Genomic DNA, 9,924 nt, shown 5'->3' with positions numbered 1-9,924 from the left:
AAATAGTTATATATATAATTTCAGTATATATGTATATATATGATTTTAAACCATATATATATATATACATATATTATATATATATATATATATATATATATATAAAATATAATTTCAATCAACAATACATTAAATCTTACACTCCGTTCGAGCCATCCTCAGTGTAATGCAATTAATTATATAATATAAATTATATTATTATATGTATATATATATATATATATATATAATATAATTATAACATAATATTATATATATTATGGTTTAAAAACCATATAAATGAGCACTACTTTCCGCGCCGACTCCTAACAGCTCCTTTTCCCACATATTTGTTTCTTAAATTAAGGGATTCATTTTCCTTTAAATTTTCTTGTACTTTTAAGACACGTATAATTACATAAGATACATTATTGCAGATTATTTGTTGGAATGTGAATTATGCTGTGGATTCGAACATTTGTCCACCTCGTTGCACTTATCTCCGTGACGAGATGCAGCGACATAACACCCGCCGTGTTCGGAAACGAGCTGGACGGCATGCCGGCGGCGTTCGGCGACTTCAATTCCGACGAGCTGACAGACGTGTTCATGCTGCGCAAGGACGGCCGTACGGTGGAGATATTCCTAGCGGCTGAGCAGGAGCCCCTGTTGCGGCCCAAGCTGGGCTTGAATTGCACGTTCAAGGATCACGTAACCAGCGTGGTGCCGGGTGACTTCGACGGCGACGTCTTCATGGACATCCTGGTGACGACGTTCAACCGTGACAAGGAGCTCACTTACGTGCATATACTGTGGGGCGGTAACGGCCGTCTGAACTGCAGCGACGAATGGAATCCCCTTATAGAGATGCACGACCAGCCGTTGGCGTTGGACTACAATCAGGATATGATAATCGACCTTTTCGGGGTCGACAAGGATAACAGGAGGGTGTTCTGGGTGTTCAATGAGAACAGGACCACTCCGCGTACCGTCGAGATGCGAGACAAGGACGGTTCGGTGTCGCACGAGCCCGTGAGAAGTCCGCACTCCAACGCCTTTCTGGACTTGAACAGCGATTTTTTGTCAGACCTCGTGGTGACCACGACGAAGTCCTTCGAGATATGGCTGGGCACCGAACAGGGATTCGAGTTTTCCCACGAGATCAAACTTCCGTACAATATATCGATCGACAAACACTTCAAGGGGGAAATCGGACAGACTCTCTATCTGGACGTCGAGCTGACCGGCAAGATGGCCCTCCTCCTGCCGCTGTGCTTCGACGAGGCCTGCAGCAATTGCACGATAATGATGTACCTGAATGGCTGGCACAATTTGCGAGTGAACTTCCGCGACCCCAACAACGTCTTGTGGGGCTTCGTGAAGCCGAACGGCCATCGTTACACGGAGACCATCACCCTGCGCGGCGGTGACTTCAACATGGACGGCTATCCGGATTTGCTGGCGACTCTGCAGTCGACAAAACAGGCGCAGTCGTTTCTGCTGCAAAATGTGGCGTGCAACAACAACTGCGCCGGCTTCAATCGCACCTTCGACGTCAAATGGCAGGCACTGAATCCGTTCTACAACGAGACCGCGATGGCGGTGTTTTACGACTTTTATCAGGACGGCATCCTGGACGTGATCCTGGTCGAGTTCGACAAGGCGAGCAGCATCTATCGCACCGCGGCGTTCAAGAACAGCTTGGACTACGACGCGAATTTCGTCAAGGTGATGGTGCTCACCGGACGCACCAACAGCATGTATCCCATCTCGCCGGGTTCGCTCGGTAAGAAGAAGAGAACCTACGGCACCAATCTGCCGGGGCCGTCGATCGCGTACAGAACCACCACGCAGGATGGTAGTCCTCGCAACGCGATCGCAGCGCAGTTACCCCAGAGTGCACATTTCTCGCTTAATTTGCCGTACACCACCTTCGGTCTCGGAAGAACGCCCAATTTTGTGGACGCTCTCACGATAGGGGTACGTATGAAAATGTAGAAGCGTTTGACTTTTAAAACTATTATTATACACGGAGAGAATTTTTTTTAAATTTGCCCTGCAAATCATGTTAATTGTGGGACAATATAGTATTTAGGCAAATTTTACTGTGCACTACAATAAGATTTTACAGTAAAATTTATTGTAGTGCACAGTAAAATTTGCCTAAATACTATATTGTTCCACAATTAACATGATTTTAAATTTAAAAAAAAATTCTCTTCGTGTAGTTATGTACTAATAATCAAAATTACTGTTGATTACACTAATACAGGATGGGTACTACCGGGAAAAACCGAGAAAACCTGGAATTCTCAGGGAATTTTATTTTTACCCTTGAAAATCATGAATTCCCAATGGAATTTTACTAATGCTCAGGGAAATTTTTTGAATTTTACTTTTAAATTTAATTTTATCCCTTTAGAAAGTGGCCCCATATCGAAGGCCCCTGATATTGAAAGTTGATTTATTTTAAAATTGACATATAATATATGAAAACTCTTTAATCTAGAAAACGATAATCTAGAAATAATAAATCAGGTATTAAGAGTTTAATAACGAACTTGGTGTGTGAAGCAATTTAATCTTCATATATGTAGTTACATCTCCATACAAAATCTTTTGTTACGTTCGAAAAATTTTGTATGGAGATGTAACTATTGTACATATGAAAAGATTAAATTGTTTCACGCATCAAAGTTCTATACGTTATTAAAACTCTCAGTGCCTAATTTATTTTAAAGCTGTATTGAGAAATTCTCTAATTTTATCTAGAATTTTGAATAAACTTCCTGGAAAATCTGAGAATTTTCAGGGAATTCTTTTACAAAATCTGAGTACCCATCCTGTAGTATGAATTAACTCTGACTATACACTTTTTATGGCTACCACGCAGAGGTCTGGGAGACCTCCACCAGTCTTTTCATAGTAAAAATCGAAAAAATATCGTGTTGTGATTAATTTTTTCTTCAACCAATCGTAAATAAACTAAAAAATACATTTATTCACTCAAAAGTAATCTAAAATAATAAGTACCGAAAAATATGCGTTAAAAATATTAATTACTTTTTAATTCAAGAAAAACTCATTATTTTACTGTAGTTGCTTGAAAAAAAAGCTTTTTGCTAATAGAAATAAACAAAACATTTTTCGATTTTAAAAAGACACATTTTATGCTAACAAAAGTTTGACATTTAAAATTTCAATTAATATCAACAAAACTACGGACTCATAAAATGATAGTTTTCATATTTATATTTTTGGGCGATTTGGCAGATATAAATATTAAGATTTATGTTAAAAAAAATACAAACGTAAAATGATTTATGATGCGTTTATTTATGACGAAGTATGAATAGCACAAAGTATAAAAAAAAACCTATTTACATGATTCTGTATAAATTTCCTGTATATTTCGTATACAATAATGATCGATGAGTTTTTGCTTGAAGCTTCCATTCATCATTATTTTCTTCCGCATGAAAAATAGAACTCTAAATTGAAATTACAAATCACTCACTTTCCTTTAATTTATTTTCAAACATGAATTTTTCAAAATCTTCAAAACTGCTTGAATGATCTTAATATTCCAGTAGGAGTATTAAGTTTAGGTTTGAGAACATAGCATCTTTCCTATCGCAGCTACGAATGTTCATTCTATATATACATTATATATCCACAACGATAAACAATTATGAACGTATAATATATGTTATGTTTCAATGATTTTGAGTTTAAATCTAGCAAACCTGGTAACGCTACAAAAAAAATATCTATTATGTATATTGTTACTCACTGTTTGAGAGTAATATATTTAAGGAAAAGTTATAAAAATATATCGGATTTTTAAACGGACAAGTAAAGATTCTTGAAACAAATACAAAATAAAAATAGGAATAAAAATAAGAATTTGGCGCCGACATTGCGGTTATTTTATATTTAATGAAACGAATTAAATAATTAATATATAAAAGATTAAATGTTTTAATTCAAATACGTCTTTAATAATCACTGTTAGAATATTAAAAAATCAGATATTGTTTTAGGTATAAATTTATTATTATTATAACTCGAAATAAAACGAATAAGATTTACTTATATTTGTAAAAAGAGATTTATGGATAATCACATTAAGGTTTGAAAAACCCCAGATTAATTTAACAGTCACATCATTAGTATAGCCTAACAATAACTGACGTTCTTGACATTGCAGACTATTGAAAAAATTCCTAACTTTTTTTCTAAAGCGACCATGACCGTTTAATTTATTAATTTTATTAATAAATTTTATTAATAATAGTTTCGAAATTTCACTGAAGTTTCAGAGATTCCAGAGTATGCAGCTAGGATTACATAAGATTAAAGATATTCAGTTTTTGTTTTATAAGTAGGATTATAATTTATAATGATAAACATACGTAACAGTTAACTAAATCCAACATTAATTACGATAAATGGTATAACTCGATTTTAATAAAATTTCGAATGACGTAGAATATTTTAAAGATATATATTTTCTCTTTCAGGTTGGCGGCAAGTCGCGAGAATGGCCGCAGATTATTCCTAATTCGCAGATGGTCGTGATACCAAATCCGATTGCCGAACCATCGAGATGGAAGGCTCAACTATTTGTTACGCCCAGCAAGTTAATCTTACTGAGCGCGGCCGCCTTATCCGGCACCTGCGTTTTAATAACGTCTTTGATTCTCGGTTTGTATTGGAAGGAGAGGAGAGAGGACAAAATCGAGAGGCTCCAAGAAGCGCACAGATTTCATTTCGACGCGATGTAGAAAAGTGAATACAATAGGGGGGAAAAGGCGGGATATAAGATTAATAATTAAGGCTTATTTAAGATATCAGTTTATTGATAGAATAATTTAATAATAAATAAATCGCGCTTATATAATATCCTACTCACTCGCATAAAATCTTCTCATATTCATCACTCGCGACTTTGACAGTGTACGAAATGTGTCGCGTTCTTTTCCTTCCGCTGACCGTGGAATTTTTTACTTTCGATACGAAGAAGTTGCCGCCAAAGTGAACTTAATGATTTATCGATTCTTCCTTATTATTATAAAATGACTCGTCGGTGTCTTCTTGTCGCGGAGGGGAGGGGGGGAGGCGATTATCTCGTCCAAGCGCTTAATATACATATACATGGATGTATACATACACAATACATACACGCACGCACGCACACACGCGCATGTGTGTGTGTGTGTATCTATGTATGTATGCATGTATTAACAAACGATCATTGCCAGAGCGTTTTCCTTTCCACTTTTTGGTCGCTGCGCATCGTATGCGCCATAATATGCTTTCAGTCGGTTTAAGCTAAGAAGGATGGCTCGCTATTGGCATCGGTCGTTCTTTATGGCAGGGTTCAAGTCGTTGAAGTATGGATGTGCCATCGCTTCCTCCGCCGACAGCCGTAGAGCCGGATTACACACTAATAATCTCTACAAATCAGAACGTCATATAATCGAAAACGATCCAGGGCTTGAAACAAAGAATTTATTAAAGAGTCATGTCACCCCTGAGGTTTTAAAATGATATATCTTAAGTTTGGGGATTTTTTGTGGATAAATAAATTTATTTAAAATCTGCTTAGAAGACATTATTGTACATATATAACAAAAAAAAATATTTTTTTATTTTTTTTATGTCCAAAATGGCCTACACTTGTAGAATCCCTTTTTTTCAATCAGTGTATAGAATTCCAGGCATATGGTTTGATCTTGAACAAAATATAAAGAATTTTCATTATCTACATATTAAAAACTAGAAAAGTACGTAGGGATTTTTCAAAATATTGATTTTTTTCAAAATGGCAGCTATTTTACGAAAGACCTGTATCGACAAAAATACGAACTTTTTGTAAAAATAGCTGCCATTTCGAGAAAAATCAATATTTTAAAAAATTTCTACGTAATTCTATAGTATTTTTACTTTAATATGTATATAATGAAAATTCTTTTTGTTTTGTTCAAAATTAAACCGTGCGCCTGGAATCCTGTACACTGATCTGAAAAAAAAGGGATTCCACAAGTAGGCTAGTGCGTCGATTTTGTACATAAAAAATATAAAATATTTTTTTTTAGTTTCTTATATATTTACAACAATGTCCTCTAAACAGCTTCTAAATAAAATTATCTATTTATTCACAAAAAAATTCTAAACGTTATCATGTTGAGGCCCCAGGGGTGGCATAACCCCTTAATAACCCTAGAAGATTGTTTTTTTACAATTTATAATTTTTCGATATTCTATATTTTCAAAAAATGAATTTAGAGAAACGATTTTCTATATTTCAAATTTTTATACGTACTTTCAGTCTCTTTAAATCAAGGTTTCAAATCATAACATTAAAACTATTTCTTTTGTGTGTATATATACATGTATATTGAAATTTTTTTTCATCTTTTGCTATATTTATACTTTCATGCTATTTTAAATCATTTTTATTCTAGTCTCATTATATTTTTTTTATTTTGCATCCCCTTCTTTGTTAAATTGTTAGATTATTATATTATTAGATTATTAGATTTATTAATATATATATATATGTATCACGGCAGTTGTGCATATTGTTAATATATTCTTTATATATCGGAAATGCTAAATATAACTGCATTTATGTTTCGCAATCTTAATATTTCAATAGTTAAAATAAACGATGATTTACCTGGAGTAAGTCTTTTCCTCTTGAAGTGAGCTTGGGTGTAACCTGCGCTAGCCCTTGCGTGGGATGATATTGTGGGAATGGTTTGTAGTCAGGAAGTGTCGTTAAATCTGGCCACGTCTCCTCAGTCGGTGTGCCCAACATTTTGAATATTCTTTTCAATTGATCGTCTACATCCGATCCGGGAAAGAGCGGTCTGCCGGCGTTCGCTAATTCTGCAACATCAAGATGATATGTCAATGTTTTATTCCGTATCTTCTAATAATGCGCTATGAAACAATAAGGGACTTATTTTGAAAACAAAAATTCACTTCTCTAAGTGTTTTGAGATGCTTGTTAGCATAATCGTCAAATCGAAAATTTAATAGGTATATAATATTATTTCAGCTTTAAGGTGATGCTGAAGTGACGGCCGAACTCCGTGGCGTTGCTGTTTTATCGATGATTTGTGTATATGTATGTGTGCGATATTGATGTAGTGCGCAGACGTTTATGTCAGATGTGTTGATGTTTACTGCTATGTCAATGCCGCACGCACACATACAATAATATTTTCGGGTCTTCCGTTTTCTTATGCTAAAGCACCCAGGCTCATCAATAAAGCAGAGTATTATTTTTTCGTGTAATTCCGAGTGCGACTATTTATTGCATATGTACGAAGTTTAAAACTTTTATACGCAGCACATGTCACGAGTTGACTGCAGAAACCAATAATTTTTAATTCTTTTTTTGTATCCAAATGTAGTCGCATTCCGTTATTGTCAATATTTTAATTCTGGAAATTTATAATTTTGTGAAATCAATAAAAAAAATTGGAAGATTTAAAAATAATCACGATTAATCACGATAAAACAGACCTGTGTTCAGCACCGCGTTAAGTTATGAATGCATTCTTAAAGACCGAAAATGATCGGTGCGCGGTATTTACGATAGCTGAAATTTAAAAGATTTAAAAATTAAGAATGCCAAGCAACTAACATCTAGCCTTGACCGTTTTTTTTCCTCTCATTGTGTATATCGGCCTCGTATCAAATTATTAAAAAAAATTTTAATTTAACTTAATGAAATAGTCAAACAATATTAACAAACTTTCGAAATTGTCAATTAAATAGCAACAAAAGGCTAATGAGAGTTTTTCACGCGGTAAATGAGGCGCATATAGTCTTGGAATCTTGGAATTTTGAAGTGTGGAATAAAGATTAGTACAAGATTTCAAGACTGCGCCTCACTTTCCGCGCAAAAAACTCTCATTAGCCTCTAATTCATTTAACTGTTGATCAAATAGATTTTGAAATATTTGTACATTATACTGGTTACAAAAAATTTCGTCAACTGACACTTAAATCCTTTTTAAGGAAAAAAATATATATCGTGGGACAATTACCAGCGAATATGCATCCGGCGCTCCACATGTCAATGGACGTTGTATATAATTTTGCTCCGAAAAGAACATCCGGGGGACGGTACCATAATGTAACAACCTCCGCCGAGTAACATTTTACAGGAATTCCGAATGCTCTTGCTAATCCAAAATCAGCGAGCTTCAGCTCCCCGTTCTGCAAATAATTATTTATAATTCAAATGGGCAAATATGAGATAAATATAAATTATCAAATTTTATGGGCAGAAAAATATCTAAATGTATAAAATATATAAAAATGTCTCCGCAGGAACGTATGTAAGTGTATGTATAAAAATTTCTGCACTTTTACCTTGTTGATGAGTAAGTTCTGCGGTTTGAGGTCCCTGTGCAGAACATTACGGCTATGGCAGAATGCTAATCCCCTCAACAATTGATATCTGAAAAGGGAACATGAAATTTGCGTCAATCTCGCCCTTAATGGTGGTACATTCGAACTTTTTTCGAGAAAAAAAAAGCGCGTCTCACAGGAATGATTTAACGACGTCCAAGTCAATTTCCCCATTCAGACTGTCGAAGTACTTCTTGAGATCCTGATCGCAGTGCTCGAACACCAAGGTGAGCTTCTTGTCGCTGTGCAGCACGTCATAGAGACGAACTATATTCTTATGCTTGAGCTCCTTCAGAAGACAGATCTCCCGTAGGGCTGACGACGGTACACCCTTCGGTTAAACGTAAAAAAGATCACACGAGCGATAAGAGACGAGCGCTGATAATCAAGGGAGGCTGCCGCCGGCCTTCATCGTGGGGTGATTATTTTCGACGCGACAAGGCAATAAGGCAAGAGCGCCGGCGTTTATAAATAAAGCGCGCGAGCGATCGATTAATTAGATTAATCGGAACGCCGGTGTCGCGGCAAAACAGCAGCAGGTGGGAACGCTGCGACGAGGTGCGGGGAGGGGGGGGGGAGGAGGAGGTAGGGGGGGGGTAGTTCGTGCGAGGAGGAAGAAAGAATTGAGAGAGAAAGAGACAAGACAATCGGAGATAAGCGCTCTACCTACTTCATCGTCATCGTCCAATCGCACCCGCTTCAGCGCGACGATTTCGTGTGTCTCGCGATTCTTGGCTTTGAACACGGTGCCATAAGTGCCTGGAAATAAGAAGAAAGCGGGTCGGAGAAAATCGGCGTACGGTATTGCGCGTATTTTACGACCGTGCTATCGTGTTGACAGAAAGAGCGGGGGAGGGGGAGGAGGAGGGGGGGTAGCGGTGACACCGCGGGTGTAAGAGGAGGCGCGACGCACACTTTGGGGAGGCGGCGAGTCGCCAGACGACGCGGGCGACCGCGACCACGTCGGCACAGCGACGATGATAGTGATTACACCACGTCTCGCCGGACGACGTCTGTCCCCTCCGCAATTCTCAGTCCGCAGATTGCTCACCTTCTCCTATTTTCTCGAGCTTCTCATACTTTTGCATATTTTTGCTGCTGCCACCACGAGCGGAACGCGCACGCACGCACGCACTGTGTCGCGCACAGTGTCTCGCCACTCCCGCCACTGCGCGGCGTTCGCGGCGGCGGTCGGCGAGTCACGTGACGACGAGTACACTCGAATTGAATTCTGACGCGCAGCGCCGCCAACTGGAGGGTCCTGAATATCAGAGGAGCGACACCAGCGGCTCGATTTCTGATTGGTGATACACTCACCTAAATTGACCGGACCTTTAGCAATTTGAACAGCTGTGGTCGCAATATGGACGCCGGTCAATTTAGGTGAGTTATATATAATTATATATAATTATATGCATATAATTATATGCATTTATATATAATTATATATATTATTATATAAATTATATATAATTATATGCAAAATATGTCCATATATATATATATATATAT

At 37.1% G+C, this 9,924-nt stretch overlaps 2 protein-coding genes across 2 annotated transcripts in view; one reads left to right on the top strand and one right to left on the bottom strand.

Moving 5' to 3' along the window:
• Positions 1-4,884, top strand: part of LOC105457207 (T-cell immunomodulatory protein) — a 6,119-nt gene extending 1,235 nt beyond the window's left edge. The window contains exons 2-3 of the mRNA XM_011701729.1: positions 417-1,959; positions 4,503-4,884. Coding sequence (XP_011700031.1) covers positions 439-1,959; positions 4,503-4,766 — 1,785 coding nt within the window. The 5' untranslated portion in view covers positions 417-438 and the 3' untranslated portion in view covers positions 4,767-4,884. The remainder of the gene's footprint in view (positions 1-416; positions 1,960-4,502) is intronic.
• LOC105457208 (cyclin-dependent-like kinase 5) lies at positions 4,824-9,571 on the bottom strand. Its single transcript, XM_011701730.1, has 7 exons — positions 9,464-9,571; positions 9,083-9,171; positions 8,550-8,743; positions 8,374-8,461; positions 8,046-8,217; positions 6,665-6,876; positions 4,824-5,438 (listed from the first exon to the last, which is right to left on the bottom strand). Exons 1-7 carry the CDS (start codon positions 9,498-9,500, stop codon positions 5,331-5,333), a joined length of 900 nt encoding a protein of 299 aa, XP_011700032.1. The 5' UTR covers positions 9,501-9,571; the 3' UTR covers positions 4,824-5,330.
• Between the last annotated feature and the right edge of the window lie 353 nt (positions 9,572-9,924).

This window comes from Wasmannia auropunctata, unplaced genomic scaffold (genome assembly GCF_000956235.1).
Source record: "Wasmannia auropunctata unplaced genomic scaffold, wasmannia.A_1.0 LD335341.1, whole genome shotgun sequence".
Lineage (NCBI taxonomy): Eukaryota > Metazoa > Arthropoda > Insecta > Hymenoptera > Formicidae > Wasmannia > Wasmannia auropunctata.
This window is presented reverse-complemented; position numbering and strand designations above follow the sequence as displayed.

Excerpts from the sequence above, each read along its gene's own strand:
- LOC105457208 (XM_011701730.1), bottom strand. The coding sequence starts at position 9,500 with ATGCAAAAGTATGAGAAGCTCGAGAAAATAGGAGAAG. Across the intron at positions 8,218-8,373 it reads AGAACTTACTCATCAACAAG|AACGGGGAGCTGAAGCTCGC; the intron begins GTAAAAGTGCAG and ends AATTATTTGCAG. Across the intron at positions 5,439-6,664 it reads GAGGAAAAGACTTACTCCAG|AGATTATTAGTGTGTAATCC; the intron begins GTAAATCATCGT and ends TCTGATTTGTAG.